Source organism: Stegostoma tigrinum, chromosome 17 (assembly GCF_030684315.1).
Source record: "Stegostoma tigrinum isolate sSteTig4 chromosome 17, sSteTig4.hap1, whole genome shotgun sequence".
Lineage (NCBI taxonomy): Eukaryota > Metazoa > Chordata > Chondrichthyes > Orectolobiformes > Stegostomatidae > Stegostoma > Stegostoma tigrinum.
The window spans coordinates 53,109,802-53,131,103 of NC_081370.1; the positions used below are offsets into that span (position 1 = coordinate 53,109,802).

The window sequence follows — 21,302 nt, forward strand, 5'->3', positions numbered from 1 at the left end:
TGTAAATATGGGGAAATTGGAACAAAGGAATTTGGGAGACAGGGTAGGAAGCTATTAGTGGGAGGTGGCTTATTTGGAGTGTGAATACTGGCCTGTTTCTTTGCAATGCAAAAGCAGTTATAGCAAGAAAAAGGCTGAGATGAAGGAATGAAATGTGAGGTTGAACAAAAATAGTAATTCAAACAAAACGGACAGAAAAAGACAATAGACAGAAAAATAAAAAGAGCATTTTTGAAGTGATGAGTGAGAAATAAACTGGAGGAATAAGTATTGATGTCACAGGATAATACAGAGTCAATAAAAGTTCTGTTTTCACTACATAAGATCCCACACTTCATATCATAGCTGACCGCAAGGAAATCTCATGTTAAGCTAAAATTACTTCAAAAATTGTGCAGTTTGCAAGAAAGACCATATGATGCAAGGAGAAAATTAACTATAAATAAACTGTTAATTTGAATATCTACCACGAACCATCACTTGTTACTGTTTCCTCATTATGCTTCTGGTGGTGGTGATGATCTGCCTTGGTGTGCCGCAATCTATTTGGTGTAGGTAATCCTATTATCCTGTTAGGGAGACTGTTCACAGATTTTGACTAAGCAGTACTGAAGAAACTGTAATACATTTCCAAGTCAAGATGGTAAGTGGGTTGGAGGGGAACCTCCAGACAGTAGTGGCCCCATGCACCTACTGCCCTTAAGCTGTTAGATGGTAGTGGACATGGGTTTGGAAGGTGCTGTCTAAGAAGCCTTGGTAAATTTCTTCTAGATGATACACATGGTTGTATCTTCTAGATGATACACATGGTGGTATCTTCTAGATGATACACATGGTTGTTCTTGTGCATTGGTGGTGGAAGGAGTGAATGATTATAGACGCGGTGCCAATGAGCAGGTTGCCTTGTTCTCGAAAATGTCAAACTTCTTGGGGTTGTAGCCATTCAGGCAAGTAGAGAGCATTCCATCACACTTCTGATTGTGCTAGTAGGTGGTGCAGACTTTGGGGAATCATGTGGTGAGTTACTGCAAGACTCCTGGCTTCTGAACTGCTCTTGTAGGCACAATATTTATGTAGCTAGTCTAGTTCAGTTTCTGGTCAATGATAAACTCCCAGGATGTTGATAGTGGGGGGGGGGGGGGGGGGGGGGTCTGTCAAGGAAGGCAATGGCCTAGTGATATTATCACTGGACCGTTAATCCAGGGACTCAGGTAATGTTCCTGAGTCCTAGGATCGAATCCTGCCACTGCAGATGGTGGAATCTGAATCCGATAAAAATCTGGGAAATAAGAATGCAATGGCGACTGTGAATCCACCGTCAGGAAAAATCCATCTGCTTCACGAATGCCCTTTCGGGAAAGATGATGCCATCCTTACCTGGTCTAGCCTACATGTAGATTCAGATCCACAGCAATATGGTTGACTCTTCACTTCCCACTGGGTAATTAGGAATAGGAATAAATGATGGTCTGGTCAGTGATGCCCACATCCTGTGAATGCATAAAAAAATCCAGTGATGGCAAGGCCATGGAATGCCAAGGGGTGGTCGTTAGGTTCTCTTGTTGGAGATGGACAATGCCTGGCACAGATGTTCCTTGCCATTTGTCAGCCCAAATCTGGACTCTGTCCAGGTCTTGCTGCATTTGGGCTTGAACTGCTTCAGTGCCTGAGGAGTTGCAAATGGTGCTGAACATGGCACATGAAGATCCCCACTTCTGAACTTACAATGGAGGGAAGGTCATTAATGAAGTAGCTGAAGGTAGATGGGCCTAGGGTGCTACAATAAAGAATACAAGGAAGTATACCATTTGACAATACTTACTGTTACATATATAATTTTATTTTAAGTACAAATTTCAACGTTCACAAATCAAAGTAGACAAAGATTAGATTAAAATAAAGCTACCGAATCTTGACTGGTTACAAACTAGAATCCCAGTGCCTGGCAGATCTACCTTTTGGAAATTATATATTGTACAGAAAATCCATTCAATAATTTTTGGGTTTCAATCACTATCAGCGGCTCTTCGGATCTCTCTATTATTTTACCCACTCATATCAGATATTTTATTTCCCTTCAGTGCTGACAGTTAATTCTAGAAGTAAGAAAATGATAAAATGATAGTAAGGATGATATAATTAATCAAATAGGTTTGAGGCAATATTGTAGCAACAACTTTGCTAACTTTTCTCCAGTCGGACCATCAAATAGCAAGTAGGCACTGTTGTAACACAACTAAGGTTCCAGATTCGATAGGACTCAGGCAGCTCAATGCAAATGGTAAAGTCGATTTCTTTCATTAGATTCTTAACATTTGGTGCCAGACATTTTGAAAAAAGTCTTCAAATGGTCAACAAAATGCATTTTAAATCAAAGTGCAATGTCTGTGCCTGAAGTAAATTAAGTCTTTACATGACATTGGTGCCAGAAAATAAGACTGTAAGATAGAAATACAACTGTTACAAACAACATTTCAGCAATAAAACATGATTGGGATTCTAATTAAAAAAATTGTATAATAATCAGGTTGAAGACTTTCCAAACCCCACCTTGGCCTGAATCAAAACAGTGGCTTTTTCTTTGAACGGCAGCAACAATAAGAAAAAACACCATCATTAAAATTTAGTAAACTTATGAAAAGTTGAGAGATATTTCAGAGATGTTTGCTTCTCATAACTGCACTGATATGTAGGTTGTTGGATTTAAAGGATTGCACTGCTCAGGTACAAATAAGCAATTTGGGCAAACGAGAAACACTTGGTCAAAATGAATAATCATGAACATCAACCACGTCCAATCTGATTTCTATTTTAACACATAGTACAATGTCATATCATTACACAGCATAGCATAAATCAACAAAGTTGTAGGACAAAGAAAAGCACACATTTCTGACAAACAGAATCTCAAAAATATTACAATGTTCTCTTACATTCAGCTGTATAATACTCTAATTAATTGAAGTAGTCCAGTTATGCGGATAAATTTGGAAACAAAACATTTTGTAAGTGAATAGACACAAAACCATTTGTACTTAGTGTAGTACTAGGTCAGTCAAAAGAAGCTAATAGGCAGTAGTGCTAGAAAAAAGGCTTCTTTTAAATAACAATCAGTTCAAACAAGGTAAAATAAATCAGATTTGCTTCAGTCCCTGTCACCATGAGATATTTATGGCCATCAGATCGCAACATATTTGAAGATTTTCAAAGGATCAAGTAGCTACTTTTTTGGTTTCAGATGCCTGACTGATGATTACCTGGTCTAACATGTGTTTTTACCTATTTTTATGCTACTGAATTGCCCTTTTTAAATATAAAAACCAGTACAAAAACTAAGACAGCAGAATACAAAAATTTTGTTCTGTAAAAACTGTTGGCTTTATAAGTGGTAGAAAAACTGAAGCAAGAAGTCAATTAACATAGAAGCCTCATATAAAAGTGTATTCAATTTCAGTTGAACAAACTTTAGTCGTGTCATTGCAGTTTTATTGTGGAAACATGAGTTTGGGGGCAGAAACAAACTATTAATTTTAAACAAAACTGAGCCAAGAGAGAATTTTGAATTCCCACTTAAGCTTGCCCATAAATTGCATGCAGTTTGGTTAGGACAAAGCAGCATGACTGGATACTACTAGTTTTGAGCTCAGAAGTGATTAAATAACGTAAACCAGGCTTGAAGTAAAGTCAAATTGATTCATCTTTTATTCCTTGGAAGTAGTGTTGGGCAGTTCCCAGCAATAAGATGCAGGTACATCACACATTATTTGTTTTTAGACTAACCCACTGACGTCTGTTATCTATTCTCCTGGAATGGAGACCTGAACAAGAGTAGTTCAGTTACTAAAAGGAATGTATCTCTTCTGTTACAAGCAACATAATAGCACAGTACTCATTTCTCAAAGTTGTCCATAAAATGGTCAAGTTAGCTATTTGAAGAGGAAGTCTCACCACTAGTGCATCAAACAACTTAAAAAGAAAGTATTAGGAATCTTATTTTGTTTGCCCTCATTTTTTTGATGGCTTAACTGGCCAGTGCTGAACTCAGTTAGGGAAATTACAAGGACTGTTGCAGCAAAGAAAGACTGTAACAGTTCAAACAACCCTATTTCTGAAATTATAGTCTTGTTCTGATGATTAAGCATTTATGGATTAGGACATGGTCAAAAATGAGTAACTCCTTTCCTACAGGTCTTACAGTTCAATAACAATTAAATGGTGGACCATAACTGGGGTGCTGCTCTCTAGTTATATATATATTATCTACCTAATTCTGAAGGCGGTGCTCATTTTTCAAGTCTCTAATTTTTACTGTTGTAGTCGAACCAGAGGGATAGAGTTTTCCTCAATTACACAAGAATAAACGATAGAGGGAATTCCTGTCACTGATGGTACCCCATCAACTCTGAGGTGCTTCATTGTATTTTCCGCATATGCAAGTTAGGAAAAGTAATAATTCTTTGATTTAGATATATAAATACTTGAAACAGATTTAAACTGACTTCATTGCAAATCTAACACTGAATTAGTAAGCAAAAATGCATTATTGTGATGTACTGTTATGGTGACCAACTAATTTGAGTACGACACTGTCTGATCATGCCACATCAACAGCAAGTACAACATTAAGAAATCCCAGCTGTCATGTAAAATAACACAAACACAGCACCACGAAAATCAATAGTTGATTTGCTGTCGGCGTTTTGCTGACCTCATTTTTTCAAATCGTGATTCCATTTCTTCCAGGACTTTTGGTGTGTATCTGACGACTAACTTAACTGTTCCATGGGCAGCTTTCAGAAGTTCAACTGCTTTTTCATGGTGTTCTCCTTCAACACTCTGCACACAAAAGAACTCATTACTCCACTTGCTCTTTAAAGCTTTCTACAAATCCAATAAATGCTTAGTTAGTTCAGCCTGTAACTTGTGCATATGAGTCAGAAGACTGTGTCAAGCTTCACTTCAGGACTATGATAATTCTTCTTAATTAATCTGTTCAGAGATGTTATGATACACCTCTCGAGAAGGCGAGGCTAGAACTTGGAGCTCCTGGCTCAGAGGTAGGGACATTACCACTGCACCACAAGCACTCCTCTAGTCCACTATGATTCCTGCAGGGGGCCAGGTAAGTCTCAATTGATTGTATCATGAAAGACATAACTGCAAGCAAATTGATTGTGACATCAGCCTAACATTACCATTCAATTTCACTACCAAATGAATCCATTGGCATTAATTCTTTTTGGGACATCCAGAACACATGAATAGCACTGGATAAATGCAATTTTAAAAACAAATCCAGTAAAGCAGTAATGTAGTTATGGAGAACCATTGCTACAGAATTTGCTAGAAGTCATACACTGATTTGCTATTCCAGGATAAGTTCCTCTGAGGTTTAGTGCCTCTGCATTCATATAGACAATAGACAAATTACTCAAAATGTAGAGATCAGATCAAAATTTTAGACATTCTGAAAATTACAGCAAACATTTTAACAGAATTAGGAAAAAGGCCAAAGAGAGTAAACAAGTCATACAGTGTTTTCTACTGCAGATTTGCCATATGTTTCAATATCCTTTGTGCTCTCTTTTCTTTTCAAAGGCCACTAAAAGCGACAAGACAGACTTCAATATGAATCATGTCAAATTTTAAACACTAGCTGACAATCAATGCTGATTGCAACACTAGCTTTGAACAGGAATTCATCAGCACGATGAGGTGTGGCAAACATGCAGGTGTCAGCTCTGCAAACAAGGAGTCAACAGAAATTCCACATCAATGGTAAGGGACAATTCACATGTGGCAGATTTCGTCTTTCTAGAATCAGTTTGCGCAAACATCAAAAGTACAGTACAGGCAGTGCTCAGCTTGCAAACATGTTCCTTACTTGAGTCCATTCACAAATCGATTTGTAACATAAATCAATACACAATACAGGACAATATAAAATAGCTGTTTGTAAGTACGAGGAAATATTCGCATGTCAGGCATTTAAAATTACAGGCCTGTATGGGATCACGTCTGTAAGCTGGACTTTCGTAAACTGGGGACTCCACAGTAAATCATCTCCTCTGCTTTCACTAAAGTGCTCGAGGATGTATTTGCTATCACAGATAGAAAGATGTTAATCAGCTAATAGACTAAAGATTTTAGCTTTTAATGTTTGCTGTGAACAAGGGCCCTTTACTTAAATGTTGCCCAATCTTTTCTCTCCAGAGGTTCAAACTTACGTGCGCATTTGCAACAATTTTTTTGTTTCCAGCATTTGCAGTTGTGCACTTTTATCAGGGCAGTCAATACAGGGAAAATTAATTGCTTTCTGAGCTAATGACCAAATCAGTCTGAATGTAATTAATTTCTTATAGCACTGAGGCTGCTCAACTTTAAAATGTATCCCAGTTACAGATCAACTTCAAAAAGGCACTGATTAATCTCTACAGAGCTCTCTTCTCATGACTCACCGAGTGCATCTAATGACTGGTTGAACCATAATAAGGACAGGTAATTTGTCAGAGTTAAACCTGTTGATGGCAAGTTAATCTCAGTTCGATGACTGTACCAAAGTTAATATTGGCTTCAGTCATTTACATTTGGTAGAAATAATTGGATACATGAGGCTTCTGCTTGCATTTGCTATCCAGTGGCCCTGTTGTAAATACGTGTGAAGATGTCAGGTAATTGTTACCTGTATATCAAAAAAGGTACATCTTCAGGAAATAAAGGACAAAAAATTGCAGAAGAAAGAAAATCTTGTTTAAAATGAGGAGAATGTTAATAGTTTAAGTATTCACTCATATGGCAGATTGTTCAGCTCAATTGTTCAGATTTCACAGGGCCACAGAACTAAATTAAGTATTATTCTTCTCTTAAACCACTGTTTTCAAAGATGCACAAAACCAGTATGAGAGAGATAATGGGAACTATAGATGCTGGAAAATCCAAGATAATAAAGTGTGAAGCTGGAGTTCTCTGATGAAGGGTCTAGGCCCGAAACGTCAGCTTTTGTGCTCCTGAGATGCTGCTTGGCCTGCTGTGTTCATCCAGCTTCACACTTTATTATCTCAAAACCAGTACGTAGCAGGTTTTAAAATTTCTTAAAGATAAAGACACAATCATAAATCTAAATACTAAAGTACATATAATGGTAAAAAGGTAAAAATAATGCATAGCAGCAACTACACCAGGTCTTTCTAAATCCGCTTGATTCTGTTTAGCATGTTCCTCAGAAGACATATTCCCATGTGCCTTTGCTTCATCCACAAACATGGAAATATTACACTTGTTCTCCACACCCAAATTACTGATATATGTTGTGAACATCACACTAGTGAAAGGTGACCAATGCAAGGCTAATTATTTATTCCCATTGTTTCTGTCTGTTAGCTGATCCTTAATTTGTGCCAATATATTATCTCGTACACAAGTGCTTTAATTTTGCTAACCAACTTCTTGTGCAGGGCATTTTTTTTCAACAGTCTTCCAAAAACCCAAACATACCGTGTCCACTGACTCCCTATATCAAGCATCCTAAAAAAATCCAACAGGTTTGTCAAACACAATATAAATTCATGCTGTTTACACCCAATCAAGCTATTGCCACCAATATGCCCATTTATCATACCATCTATAAACAAATTCTAACAATTTCCCAACTACTGATATAAAGATCCCAAGCCTGTAGTTCCCAGTTTTCTCTCTCCACTTCTATGAGTAAATTGACCTTATTAATAGATTTTAAATCCCATCACCTAAAATGGTGGGATTTGACCCCTTGCATGAGCCTGTTTCTCTGTATTACTCATTACTGCTACGCTGCCATCTTCCTGACAACAGAGATTTCCTTCCTCTGCTAAAAACATTACTTTGCAAAATTTATTTTCATTTCAACATTTTCATTGAAAGCTTTCACAGCCAGTGTGGAATTTCAACTCTCATCAGATAAAGAGAAATCCAGCCACTGGCACAGTGAATCCAACATCCTGTCAACAACTCTGCCATCTGCAGCAAAGATGCATTCAAGACTTACTCTTTACCCAAGATCGTCTTACATTGGAGTTGAAATTAACAACTCATTTTTCAGGTTGCTGGTTGCTAAATTGATGTGTTCATAAATTCTTCCATGAAATCACTGTGCAGAAGCAGGCCATTCAGTCCTCAAGCCTGCCCTGCCATTCAACACAATTATGGTGAGTCTGATAATCCTCAGTTTCACGTTCCTGTTGTATCCCATTATCTTTGCTTCCCTGACTGATTAAAAATCTGTCAGTCTGGAATATACTTAATGATCCAGCCTTGACAGCCCTCTATGGTAAAGATTTTCATAGATACAATAACCTCAAAAAACTTTTCATCTCTGTCTTAAAAGGGCCAGCACTTATACTAACATTAGAGGCATGATCTCAGAATTTCTTTCTTGAGACAAAAACCCAACACTGTTCACAGTATTACTGCTAAGATCTGGAAGGTATGCTATTTAGTTGTAACAAGACTTCCTTATTTTTATACTCTGCTCCCCGAGAAGCAAAAGTTAGCTTACTATTTCATGCAAAGAGTTATTCACAGCAAGGTCGACATTTGTTGCCTCTTCCCAAATGCCTTTGAGATGTCAGTAAGCTTGCTTGACTTTCTACAGTCTGTCTAGTGAAACAAGATGCCTGTTTGCATAATTACACCTATAGTGCTGTTGGCAAGGGAGTTCTAGGGTTTTGGCCTACTGACAATGAAGCAATGGCAATAGTTCCCAATTAGGATGATATGTGGGTTGGATGGGGACATGAAGGTGGTGAGGTTCCAAGTGATTATTGTGCTTGTCTTTCTAGATTGTAACTTTTGAAGCTGCTGCCAAACAGCCTTGGTGAGAAGTTGCAGTACATCTTTTACATGGTTAAAAACACAAACCTGCCATTATGGATCAGTGGTGGGCAGAGTAAATGTTTAAAATGGTGGGCAAGGTGCTGATTAAGTCATGCTTTGTTCTACAAGGTGTTGAACTTCTTGAGCGCTACTGGAGCTGCAGTAATCCAGACAAGTGAAGAATATTCTATCACGCTCCTAACTTTCATCGTGCTGAAGGTCAAAAAGCTATGGGGAGTTAGGGGGCAAGTTACTATTTAAGAAACCCTGAGCCTCCAATCTGTTCTTGTAATCCCAGTACTTCTGTGGCTGGTACAGCTGGTCAAGGGCAAGCACCCAAAATGTTGACAATGCACAACTCAGCGATGACAAGCTTGGAAAACCCTGCTTTGCACAATTAAAAGTACTGGAGTAATTCTCAAAGTAAACATTTAAATATGTTTTGGTCTATATGTGTAACTGCACCTCAATTGGCTGCAAAGTAAGTTAGGGTGTAAAAGGTGAAATATAAATGCAAGTTCTTGCAAAAGAATATCAAAGATACCTACCACTCCATTGACAGACAGGAGCTGGTCTCCACGTTTCAGACCTCCGTGTCGATCCGCAATGCCAGCTGGGATAATACGGGATATGTATATGGGAGAGTTTTGCTCCTTACCACCCATGATATTGAATCCTAGCCCTTCATCTGTTTTGGGCAATTCCACAACTCTTGGATGCGAGTGACCTTCGCTGGCAGCAAATGCTGCCACAGTTGCCTGATGAGACAAATTACTCATTAACAATCACATCAAATTCTGTAAAACAAGCTGACGCACAACACAGACACAATAGTACACAATCATTCCAAACACTATAAAGGCAATGCTAACAGGCACCAAGGGCCAAGTAGCATACTCCTGTTCCTCAGACATAAGTAATCAATATTCAGGGGAGAATTATCCTAACTCAACAGACTCTCCCTCACACCGTGAAGAGGCAAGAAAGGGTGCTCTAACTCCCTTAAATATACTCCATATCTCTTTTCCTCTCATCAGTCTCCTTCCTACTGTGCCCTAGTCCAATTCACCTATCCCATGCTCTACTGTTCCTTCACCTGAAAGTTGCTTTTGTTCTCAATTGGCGATGCCATGGAACCAGTTTAACATAAAAAACAGGAGCTGTAGGCAACTTAACTCTGTGCCTACTCAACCATTCATCATAATCGTGGCTGATCCTCTATCTCGATGTCATATTCCTACTTTCTTGCCTTTAAAAGTAACATACACTATCAATTTCATCTTAAACTAGTGATACAAATTTGCTTTTTTCCATCCATATCCTTTTCCTATCTTTTTAACCATGACACCTGCAGTCAAACAGTGAGTTATATTTAGACAATTCGAATGTCACATTTCCTCAATAAAGGTTTTAAAAAGCGTCATTACATATACAGCAAACTTTTATTAATTGACACCTATGGGACCGGGAATGTACTCCTTGATCAAATGGTCCACATAATCAATGCAAAAACACACAGTAAGTAATAGAAATGCAATGCGGGGGGATAAAAATCACTATTAGACTTTATTTACAGCATAAATCATTTAAATAATAATGCAACTTTGCCTTAAGTAAAATTACTGGCAAAGAACCATCTCACTTGCACCCTCAGCTGACGACTAGGACATCTCAGAAATCAAGATTACACAGTAAACTTCTCGCATTTCAGGAATATCATTTTTGCTGGTTTCCTGAGTGTCAGTTCACAAGGTGCTGGTTAAAACAACTTTTGCTTTATCATTACAATTCTTATAGGTTCAAAGATAAGTTTGCATTTAGTAGACTTAAAGAAATCAAGATTTTCCACACTGAAAACTCTAACTCTAGTGACTCTCAATATCTTATCATCTACTCTTCCTAATAACCTCTTTCTCGGCATGCCAATCAGACCTTTCTCACCATGGCCATCTGTTTCAATTTTGTTGGTGTCACACAGAGGGAGGCAATGGCTTAGCGGTATTAATCACTGGACTGTTAATCCAGAGACTCAAATAATGTTCTGGGGACCTATGTTCAAATCTGCCAGAGCAAATGGTGGAATTCAAATTCAATAAATATCTGGAATTCAGAATCTAACGATGACTGTGAATCCATTGTCGATTGTCAGAAAAACCCATCATGTTCACTAATGTCCTATAGGGAAGGAAACTGCCATCTTTACTCAGTCTGGCCTACAGGCTCTTAGTAATGTGGCTGACTCCTAACTGCCCTCTGGAAAATTAGGGATGGGCAATAAATACTGCATAGCTAGTAATGCCCTCATCCCATGAATGAATAAAGAAAAAGAAAGATCTTTTGCTACATCACCTTTGAGTCGTTTTGTCTTTCAATTATCTACTCATTTTCTATGGCCATTTTTGTCTAAGTACTGTTTAGGTGATAAGACTGCGGGCAATATATAGGTCTGGAAGTGAACAATGGGTTCAGGAAAAGAAAACCTTCCAGGAGGTAGTAGAGAGTGTGCAAGTAAAAGAATGCAAGGTTCTGGAAAGTCTGGCATGGAGCAAGGGTACTGAGGTTTGCGGCCTAGAGTCAGGTTGGAATTGTTGCTGCTTTCCTGCCTGCCAACCTATGTGGAGGAGAAGAGATATTGAAGCTCAGGCATGCTAAAAGTGCTCATGAGAAACTTGAGATGAACAATTCTTGAAGCACTGCTGGTGGCACTAAATTTGGCAGAATGACATACAGGAGAGGGGTCTTGGGCTTGTTAAACACTCTAATGCCAAGTAGAGTAAGTTTGATCCTGACAGTAATTTAAGAAAATGCATAAACTAAAACTGCACAAATAACTGTGGTTATACAGAGTGTAAAAGCTTTATGTTCTTACTTGATAATAAAATGTGAGGCTGGATGAACACAGCAGGCCAAGCAGCATCTCAGGAGCACAAAAGCTGACGTTTCGGGCCTAGACCCTTCATCAGAGAGGGGGATGGGGGGAGGGAACTGGAATAAATAGGGTGAGAGGGGGAGGCGGACCGAAGATGGAGAGTAAAGAAGATAGGTGGAGAGAGTGTAGGTGGGGAGGTAGGGAGGGGATAGGTCAGTCCAGGGAAGACGGACAGGTCAAGGAGGTGGGATGAGGTTAGTAGGTAGCGGGGGGTGCGGCTTGGGGTGGGAGGAAGGGATGGGTGAGAGGAAGAACCGGTTAGGGAGGCAGAGACAGGTTGGACTGGTTTTGGGATGCAGTGGGTGGAGGGGAAGAGCTGGGCTGGTTGTGTGGTGCAGTGGGGGGAGGGGACGAACTGGGCTGGTTGAGGGGTGCAGTAGGGGAAGGGGAGATTTTGAAACTGGTGAAGTCCATATTGATACCATATGGCTGCAGGGTTCCCAGGCGGAATATGAGTTGCTGTTCCTGCAACCTTCGGGTGGCATCATTGTGGCAGTGCAGGAGGCCCATGATGGACATGTCATCAAGAGAATGGGAGGGGGAGTGGAAATGGTTTGCAACTGGGAGGTGCAGTTGTTTTTTGCGAACTGAGCGGAGGTGTTCTGCAAAGCGGTCCCCAAGCCTCCGCTTGGTTTCCTCAATGTAGAGGAAGCCGCACCGGGTACAGTGGATGCAGTATACCACATTGGCAGATGTGCAGGTGAACCTCTGCTTGATGTGGAATGTCATCTTGGGGCCTGGGATGGGGGTGAGGGAGGAGGTGTGGGGACAAGTGTAGCATTTCCTGCGGTTGCAGGGGAAGGTGCCGGGTGTGGTGGGGTTGGAGGGCAGTGTGGAGCGAACAAGGGAGTCACGGAGAGAGTGGTCTCTCCGGAAAGCAGACAGGGGAGGGGATGGAAAAATGTCTTGGGTGGTGGGGTCGGATTGTAAATGGCGGAAGTGTCGGAGGATAATGCGTAGTATTTACTTGTCTATTTTCAAACAGATTTCTACAGTTAATTCTTTTGCTCAATCCGTTGCAAAGTATAGTGCACACATCCAATGCATTATGGGCATGTGGCAGATGCAATATATTTAACTACATATATGCCACAAAATCACACGTTCTTCTTTCATGCAAGCATTTACGTGCATGAAAACAGAGAAATTGATACACATCAGCTAAACTAACATTTTGAGCAAAAAATCCAGTATGGTCAAAGAACACTCTCAGTCTATTTTGCTCTGAGAAATCTAAAAGTTACCCAACTAATTATGAAGCAAAAAAAAAAGAACTTTGTGTCAAGTCCAATTTATTTGCCAAAATTCAAACAATATCATAATTTCATTGTGTTGTGTTGAGGAAGGGCTAAGCAAAACTGCAAACTGCATTATCATGGATCTAGTTTCCTACTCTCCAACAGAAGAATTATTTTTTGTCAGCAATAAATATAAACTGGTTGGAGCTTCAACTATACATTCCAAATCCTAACTTTTAAGAAAATGGTTATATAGAAACTAGGATAATAAAATGTGAGGCTGGATGAACACAGCAGGCCCAGCAGCATCTCAGGAGCACAAAAGCTGATGTTTCGGGCCTAGACACTTCATCAGAGCCTCTGATGAAGGGTCTAGGCCCGAAACGTCAGCTTTTGTGCTCCTGAGATGCTGCTTGGCCTGCTGTGTTCATCCAGCCTCACATTTTATTATCTTGGATTCTCCAGCATCTGCAGTTCCCATTGTCACATATAGAAACTAGCATAGTTCGCATGGATATATCTCCCCTCAAATCCCAGCAATGAGACAAAAATTTCAAGATACATCTTTTTCATACCGAGCAAGTCAGCAATTCCGCATTCAAGAAAAAGATGATTCCAAAATGTTGCCAGGTGGCAATACTCAATTTAGACGAGCAGCATGGACGGGGTTTATTAAAAGCTTTTTAAAAGGGTAATTCAGGACGTGAGGGTCACTGATAAAAGATTATTGAAAGAGACTGAAAGTCACTGAGTTGGGATGGAGACAACTGGGAGATTCCACGCTAGAAGTGCTGTTTTTTTTTAGCTGTCCTGTAGGAAAGGCAGATGAATCACTCAGGTTCTCCGCAGTGGACACTGAGTTAAGTTCCAACTGCAGTTTAATACCTCTGCTCTGTTGGAACTCATGCCAAGTTTGAGGAGTTGTTAAGCAGTTGGGTTTTGAAAAAATCGTAGAAGTCATGGTGGCTCACAAGAAGCGAGGTGCACCTCATAGGTCAGTACAGCCAAGTTGGCCGGGGTGGGGGGTGTGCAGTTGCAGCTTTGAAAAACCACAAGCATTGTTACATGACATAGCTGAGTAAGGTAGGAAAATCACGAGTAAAGATCTAGTTTAGTGAAGCTGGCTGAAGGGGGAAAGCTGGACTTGTGCCTGCAAACAAGTCTTGGGAGAGCTATTCTTAGTACTGTATTGTATTACTGCACTAAACTTGTAAAAGAATTGCTGCTTGGTCAAAGTAATGGGATCCTGAGAGTTTATTCTCTCATTAAGCCTTCTGTATCTCACCTTTTGCAGATAGTGTAAGTATTGTAATAAGCCTTGCATCAGGGCTCAAAACATTACTTGGTTGTAACACATGAAAATCTCTCTCAAAGACAAAGACAACACTGCTACTTTAACACAGCAACAAAGAGCCCAACTGAGGCTGAACAAAAGCACAAGCAGGTACCTATAATGCGCCAGGGCTCCCCTGCCTTGTTCCCATTAAGGTAATGAAATGACAAGAAAATGGTGGAATAGGGGAACAAAGGAAATCAGAAGATATCCATGTTGCGATGGACCCTGGCACCTTTCAGAAGCTCGAGCAAACAGTTGATACTGCAGTAAAAGGTACTGTGCCATGAGCACAAAAAAAATCAAAAAATTTCCAGAAATATATTCCAAGAACTTGCCTGAGTTTGCCTTTCACTCAGAATCATGTGTGACAGATTTTGCCAATTTCTTGAGGAAAATACATAAAGAACTGACTCCCCTTTACTTGTGTTTTTTTCTCAGATTACACAACATTCCCAACATACAAATTGTCTGTAGGTGAATAATGAATGAATGAATGCCTTATTTTCTTCCTTTATAGAAAGTGCATTATTTCTACCTGGTATCTTGCCATAGTGACACAGTTCAGAAAGAGAACTGAGCAAGTAATGGATCACAGGAATGAACCTACCATTCAACCAGCAGGCAGCATGCTATGGCAGTAACATACCAAGCTCATCTGTTGCAACTTTTTTTTAAAATCGAAAAGGAAAAAAAACTCAATCTACTATTTTCAGCTTATTCCAAATAAAGAATTAAAAATCTGTGAAACGAATAAAATTACAAACTATTTGAAGTCAAGCTTATCAAATAACTAATCATGTCCCTTATCACAATATGGTGTTGGCTTAACTAAAGTTTTAGAAATTTTATACCAACAATGAAGTTCAACCAATGATTCAAATGACCACGGTGCCAAATATGAATCCTGGTAATGACAGCAAGGCATGATGAAAAAAAACTTCTGCTGAACTTGCCAACCTGGCCATTCAACAGACCCCACTTTTAAGAGTAAATGGGATATACAATTTGGTATTAAAAAGTGGAAGCTCATTGAACATACACCCAAGCAAAGCACATGCTGACAGAAAACAAAATCATGTCATAAGTTTACCTGCTCTAAATATATTTAAAGTAAAATTATGAATGAGGTTGCAGGGAAAAATACTACAGAGGGATATAAGAGTGGAGGGACACAGTGAAGTTCATACAATAAAATTTAATTCATCATAAAAGTTGTGGTACTTTTACAGCCTAATTGTGCAATGCCAGCCTTTTCAGAAATATTCTGCTGCAAGTCTCCTTACCATAAAGCATTGTCCAATTAAGTAATTCTGAGGAATTTAGGTCAATAAACATAACATGAGCCATTAATTTATTTACAACAGTTTCCTACCTTAGCAGTAGCATTGGCTCTCACTTCTGGACTACTATTAATATCCACAGTTTCATACACATGCTCGTAAACCTGTGGGCAACACAGTGGATGTTACTACTGGAGAGCTAACTAATTTCCAGGTTTACAGCATTCATTCACAATAAACCTTCCAACAAGTTGGCAGAAAAGAACTGGACAAAACCAGCTGTAAGCAAAATGGATATTCAAAAGTTAAAATAAAACAATAGATTAGATTAGATTTAATGGGAAAATTCCAGCTAGGTAATCATGGTATTCAAAAGACCAGGTTTTAAGAATCTGTTGTTTATGGTGGCGAGAGGTGGGATAATTTTTATTAAAGATATTTTCATATTAAGATCTGCATACACCATTTTATTTTATGCAGTTCAGCATTTAACTATCATCTTAAAATCATAAAGCACTGAACATTCCAGTATTCTATTCTACAATTAAGACCAATTTGGATTATTCTACATTAGACTGACATAACCATTTTACAGCCTTTGAAAGTACATGATATTTCTCAAATGTTTGCTTGTATTTTTGCATAAAAGTAATTATTAAGTGCAATAGTCTTTAAACAGCTTTCTTACTTTATTCTACATCATATAGAGGGGAAAATGTACAGGGACATACTTCGCGCACGGCAATGCAGAATTCACTCTGAAGTACCCTTTGCAAAGCCTGCAGCTTCTGCGGTGGCACCTCTCCACTCCTTTGCAACTTCTCCAGCAGTTCAATAGCCCGGGAAACATCTGGAAAGTCAAGCACAAATTCAAATGCAGTCAGATACACAGCCCAAACCAACTCTTTGCAATTAGTTCACATACGTAACAAAAGCCTGTCCTATTCAGTTGTGGTAGTTTATCCACACACAATAGTGCTAATCGGAAAATCTTGCTGTCCTCTATTGGTCAGTGTTCCAGTGTTTTAATTTCAGGCATCTGGCCCTATCTGAAGGTCCTCCCTCTGCTACTTTCAGAGCTGGAGACTTGATTTGCACTTCTGTTTGAAATTCTGCTTTTATGCAGAAGTGCTTGCTGACTGTCAATCTCAAACAAATGATTCCTCAAATTTATAGATACATTTAAAAAATACAGGCAAGATATGTTTCCTATCTTCATGCGATGTTAGCTCCATGCTATAAAACCAAAAAAAATTGATGATTCCTTTGTCAGATCAAAGTACAAAGTAAGTTGAAAAGTGGGTAGTGAGCTAATTAGCCACAAGGGGTTGTAGGTAGTTGTCTCTTTCTTGTAGAGATATGTGCCAAGTGGTTAGATGCTTGAGGTGCATCACTCTACAACCAGCATGGGGCAGGCAAGGAGCAGGTCCCAAGTCTACCTAAGTCAGAACAGGAACTGAACTTGTTTTGAACATGCTAGTCATCGATCCAACTGTGCTAACCGGCCCATTCAACCATAAAATAAAGCCACAAGTTTAAAGAGAGTGTCTTCTGATTTCGAGTTTAACATAAATTTATTATTATTTACATTTTAACCATGTCCAAAAATAATGATTCAAGCAACTGAATTTTGGTTACTGCAAAAAAGCTTTTTCTGTGGGTGTATGTGCGATTCATGAGAAAAGTCTGACTTTTCAATGAACAATTGTAGTGAAACAGTACACGTCTGGGTGACAGACAGTCGAAAATGTCTTTATACACAAGTTTTATATTGTATGGTCATGTCAATACTACCAGAATAATACCAACACTATTGTTGTTGTCAATTCAGTGGATAACTACCTTTATGAACGAGAGTACAGTAATCTCCATTTGCTACAGTAATCAGTGTTTCAGTATCCGTGCTTGGTTGTTGTTATGACGTACACATCTTCCAAAGCCGCTGAAAAATAGTGTGACTGCTACACATTATTTTGGAAATGAAGCGTGCTTTCAAATTTTATGACACTACTTTTAGTTTTTTATTCTAGCAATCTTTATTTTAAAATCTGAAACAAACTGGTTATTGTCCCCATTGGGATTATTTCCAGTTCTTTTGCTAACCCTAATTCCATTAGTCTCCTTTTGGAATTAGAAGTAGCTGTCCACCCATTTCCTACATTTGGTTAAATTAGCACAGACAATACACCAGGGGCATTGCTTCCTCACTCACTTGCAGCCAAATTGATTTCAAATAATGAAATGGTATTTCTGCATCAAAGAAAGAAAGAATTTGATTTATATAGCAGCTTTAACATCCTCCTGTTGTCCCATGGCACCTCACAACCAATTAAGTAGTTTGAGAAGCAAAATAAGAAAGACATCTGCTAATTTGCGCATAGCAATGAGCCATGAATAGAAACATAAATAGCCAGCCTTAATTATGTTGATTTACAGACAAACGTTACCCAGGACACAGAATTCCCAACTCTCATCTGAAATACATTATGGGGTCTCAAGGTTCTAGACAGTCAGTTTAAAGCTCATCTTGAAGCCAGTATGTCTGATAGATGTTCCCGTCCACTCTACAGATTCACAATCCAAGATGTTCATCAAATTCAGTCAAACTTTACAAAATTACAGAACAAAATGAACATTTTAAAATCTACTCTCCCCTATTACATTAATGTTTCCTTCCGGAAAGTTGCCATGCCCGCAAAGTCATCCTCTGCCCCGTGTAAAGTAACCACTTTATTGTAACTTTCATGTCGAACAAACACAGGTTCACCCCAAATTTAACTTACAAATACAACTTTTATTATTTATTCATGGGATATGGGCATTGCCCATCATTAATTTCCATTTCACAGGGCAGTTAGGAGTCAACCATGTTGCTGTGTGTACAGTATGAGATTTGATCAGACCAGGTAAGGATAACAAATTTCCTTCCTTCTCTCTACAGGTGCTGCCAAACCTGCTGAGTTTCTCCAGCACTGTTTTTGTTTCAGATTTCCAGCATCTACAATTCTGTTTTAAAATTCCTTCCCTGCTGATCTATGCATTCCTAATTTTACACTAAAAACAAACCAGATATGATCAGCAATATTTCTGCTACAACTTTGTACCTTAAATTTTACTCCAAAGAAACTACTTTTTTCCATTAAAATAAAGTCCAGTGCACCGACAGACTGTTGCAATACCAAAGCTGCAAATTTTAAGAAAGACAGCTTAAGTGTCTGTCTCAGTGGAAGTTTTAAAAAAACCTGAATGCAAGAACTTTTTTTAGACAAGAATCCTTTCTGAACAGATATTCAACAACTGCAGTACCATTGAGATCTGAACACATCCTGAAATACTTTACAACAGCATGAAATAAAATTTGACATTGAGCAACCAAAGGATATGAGGAGAGTTAATCATAAGTTCATTGGTTAAAGGCAAAAGGTTTTAAGGAATTTGTTAAGCAAAGATGTCACACTTGTTCCTTTTCCTTAAGGATGGGGAATGGAGAGGTTGAGGAAGGGAATTAGCAGCTTAGCATCTGAAGGCACTGGCGCTTGAGCCATTTACAATCAGGTGTGCACAAGAGACTACAATTACGGAGTCCAAATATCTCAGACTTTTTCAGGGTGGGGGCAGAAAAAAGCAAGTGGAGGTGTTCACAGAGGGGGAATGGCATGGAGGGATTTGAAAACAATCATGGGAATTTTTAAACAAACAAAACAGAAATTGTTGGAGAGATTCCACAGGTCTGGTAGCATCAGTGGAGTATAAAACAGGGTTAACATTTCAAGACCCATGACCCTCTTTCAGAACTAGTTGTCTGTTTTCTCTATCTACAGATGCTGCCGGACCTAGAGAGTTTCTCCAACAACAACATCAACAACGCTGCTGGAAAAGCTCAGCAGGTCTGGCAGCATGAGTGAAGAAAAAAAAAATCAGACTTAACATCTCGGGTCCAGTGACCCTTCCTCAGAACTGGGTTTCTCCAACAGTTGCTGGTTTTACTTGTTTCAGATCTCCAGTCTCTCAGTTCGATTTGAAAATTGTAAAAGCCTGACTTGTCATTTACCCCTTGGTTTGGGGGAGGGGAGGGAAAGAGGAGGTAGTGCTGGTTCCCTGAGGAAGGAAGAGCTTGCTTCCCCAAAAACCTGTCTCGCCAGCTTCCAGCTGCAAAAGCCTTTCTGAGAAACACTCCTGAGGCGTAACCAAGGGTCTAGGTAACCCAGGAGCCAGAAGGTCCACCTTTGTACCAGCAGCCTGGCTCAGGCACCTTATAGCTCGTTCGACTCAATTTGATTTATGCCTTCGCAGTGACCGGAACTCTCCCCCACCCCGAGATGGCAGCTTGGCGAAAGGACAGTGAGGGCGGAGGCCTACCTCTGTCCAGTCTGATGGGCTCCATCACCAACGCCATTCCACAACAAAACGACAGAATAAACGGACACTCCGGAAGTGACGTCTCCAGACGAGCCACAAACGTTTTATTCGTCGCTACGCTCCGGTAACGACAGCGCCACCGGCAGGCTGGGAGGACGCATTGAACCCACTCAGAGCCCTGAACTCAACCTTCGGTCACATTTCGTACCAAGTGAGCCACCCGGATTGCAACTGCTGTGTTTTTCCACATATAGCTTTTCTTTTGGGTCCTATCTATGTTTCTACGGTTTCCCGTTTAAACTCTAGGATTGTTTTTTCACAAGCCTCTGTTGCATATATAAAAAATAAATCGAAAGAACTGCAGATACTGGAAACAAAAACATAAATTGCTGGGTAATCTCAGCACCTTTGTGCAGAGAAAGCAGAATTAATGATTAGGCTCCTGTGACCCTTCAGAACTCCTTCTTCTGAAGAAGGCTCACTAGACCTAAGTGTTAACTCTGAATTCTGCACAGATGCTACCAGACCAGTTGAGATTTTCCAGCAACTTCAGTTTTTGTTCTGTTACCTGTACGTTTATTTGTTAAATTTGGAGCAAATCTATGCCTTTAAATGTTAGATTTTGTAATTTTTCTGTATTATTGCCATTAACCAAATCTGCTTCCATCTCACAGTGATCATGCCAAAACTGCATAGAATGATTTTATCATTGGATTTGGCACCAGACCCAGTCCATGCGTGTGCATGGGTAGATATCGCCATTTTGGTTTGGAAATTGAGTCATCGTTGTGTTGCATTTGTGTAGGTTTTTTCACGACGTAAAAGTATAGCTGTAAAAGGGTGGTGGTATGTTTTAGTTGCTCATATGACATTGTCCTGAAAAACAACTTGTATTGTTTCACAATGTCAAGGACAAGTTAGGTAATATAATCATGTAAATATCTAGGGATTGCTGAGATTAAAATGGTCTATACACAGCAACGAAAGCAAAGTTGCTGGAAAAGCTCAGTAGGTCTGGCAGCATGTGTGGAGGAGAAAACAGAGTTCATGTTTCAGGTCCGGTGACCTTTCCTCAGAACCCTTCGGGTCACCAGACCGGAAACGTTAACTCTGTCTTCTCCTCCACACATGCTGCCAGACCTGCTGAGCTTTTCCACAAACTTTGTTTTTGTTCCTAATTTAAGGCATCCGCAGTTCTTTTGGGATTTTTTTTAAAGCACTGTATGTTTTTCTAAGTTTATCTTGAAGGCACTGTCTAGGTTTTTACCAAAACATATTGGTGGCAACTCTAGTGAAACTTTATAAAGCTC

General features: G+C 39.4%; 1 protein-coding gene across 2 annotated transcripts; it reads right to left on the bottom strand.

Moving 5' to 3' along the window:
• Positions 1 to 1,818: 1,818 nt before the first annotated feature.
• lin7c (lin-7 homolog C (C. elegans)) lies at positions 1,819 to 20,107 on the bottom strand. 2 transcript variants are annotated; one of them, XM_048545769.2, is made up of 5 exons: positions 19,993 to 20,107; positions 16,401 to 16,483; positions 15,726 to 15,797; positions 9,399 to 9,608; positions 1,819 to 4,836 (listed from the first exon to the last, which is right to left on the bottom strand). In XM_048545769.2, the coding sequence occupies exons 1-5, from the start codon at positions 20,027 to 20,029 to the stop codon at positions 4,675 to 4,677; spliced, it is 564 nt and encodes a 187-aa protein (XP_048401726.1). In that variant the 5' UTR covers positions 20,030 to 20,107; the 3' UTR covers positions 1,819 to 4,674. The 2 variants fall into 2 exon arrangements, with proteins under 2 accessions (XP_048401726.1, XP_048401725.1); XM_048545768.2 differs by having other exon boundaries at positions 16,365 to 16,483.
• Between the last annotated feature and the right edge of the window lie 1,195 nt (positions 20,108 to 21,302).

Excerpts from the sequence above, each read along its gene's own strand:
- lin7c (XM_048545768.2), bottom strand. The coding sequence starts at position 20,029 with ATGGCGTTGGTGATGGAGCCCATCAGACTGGACAGAG. Across the intron at positions 9,609-15,725 it reads GAGCCAATGCTACTGCTAAG|GCAACTGTGGCAGCATTTGC; the intron begins GTAGGAAACTGT and ends TTGTCTCATCAG. Across the intron at positions 4,837-9,398 it reads TCCTGTCTGTCAATGGAGTG|AGTGTTGAAGGAGAACACCA; the intron begins GTAGGTATCTTT and ends TTTTGTGTGCAG.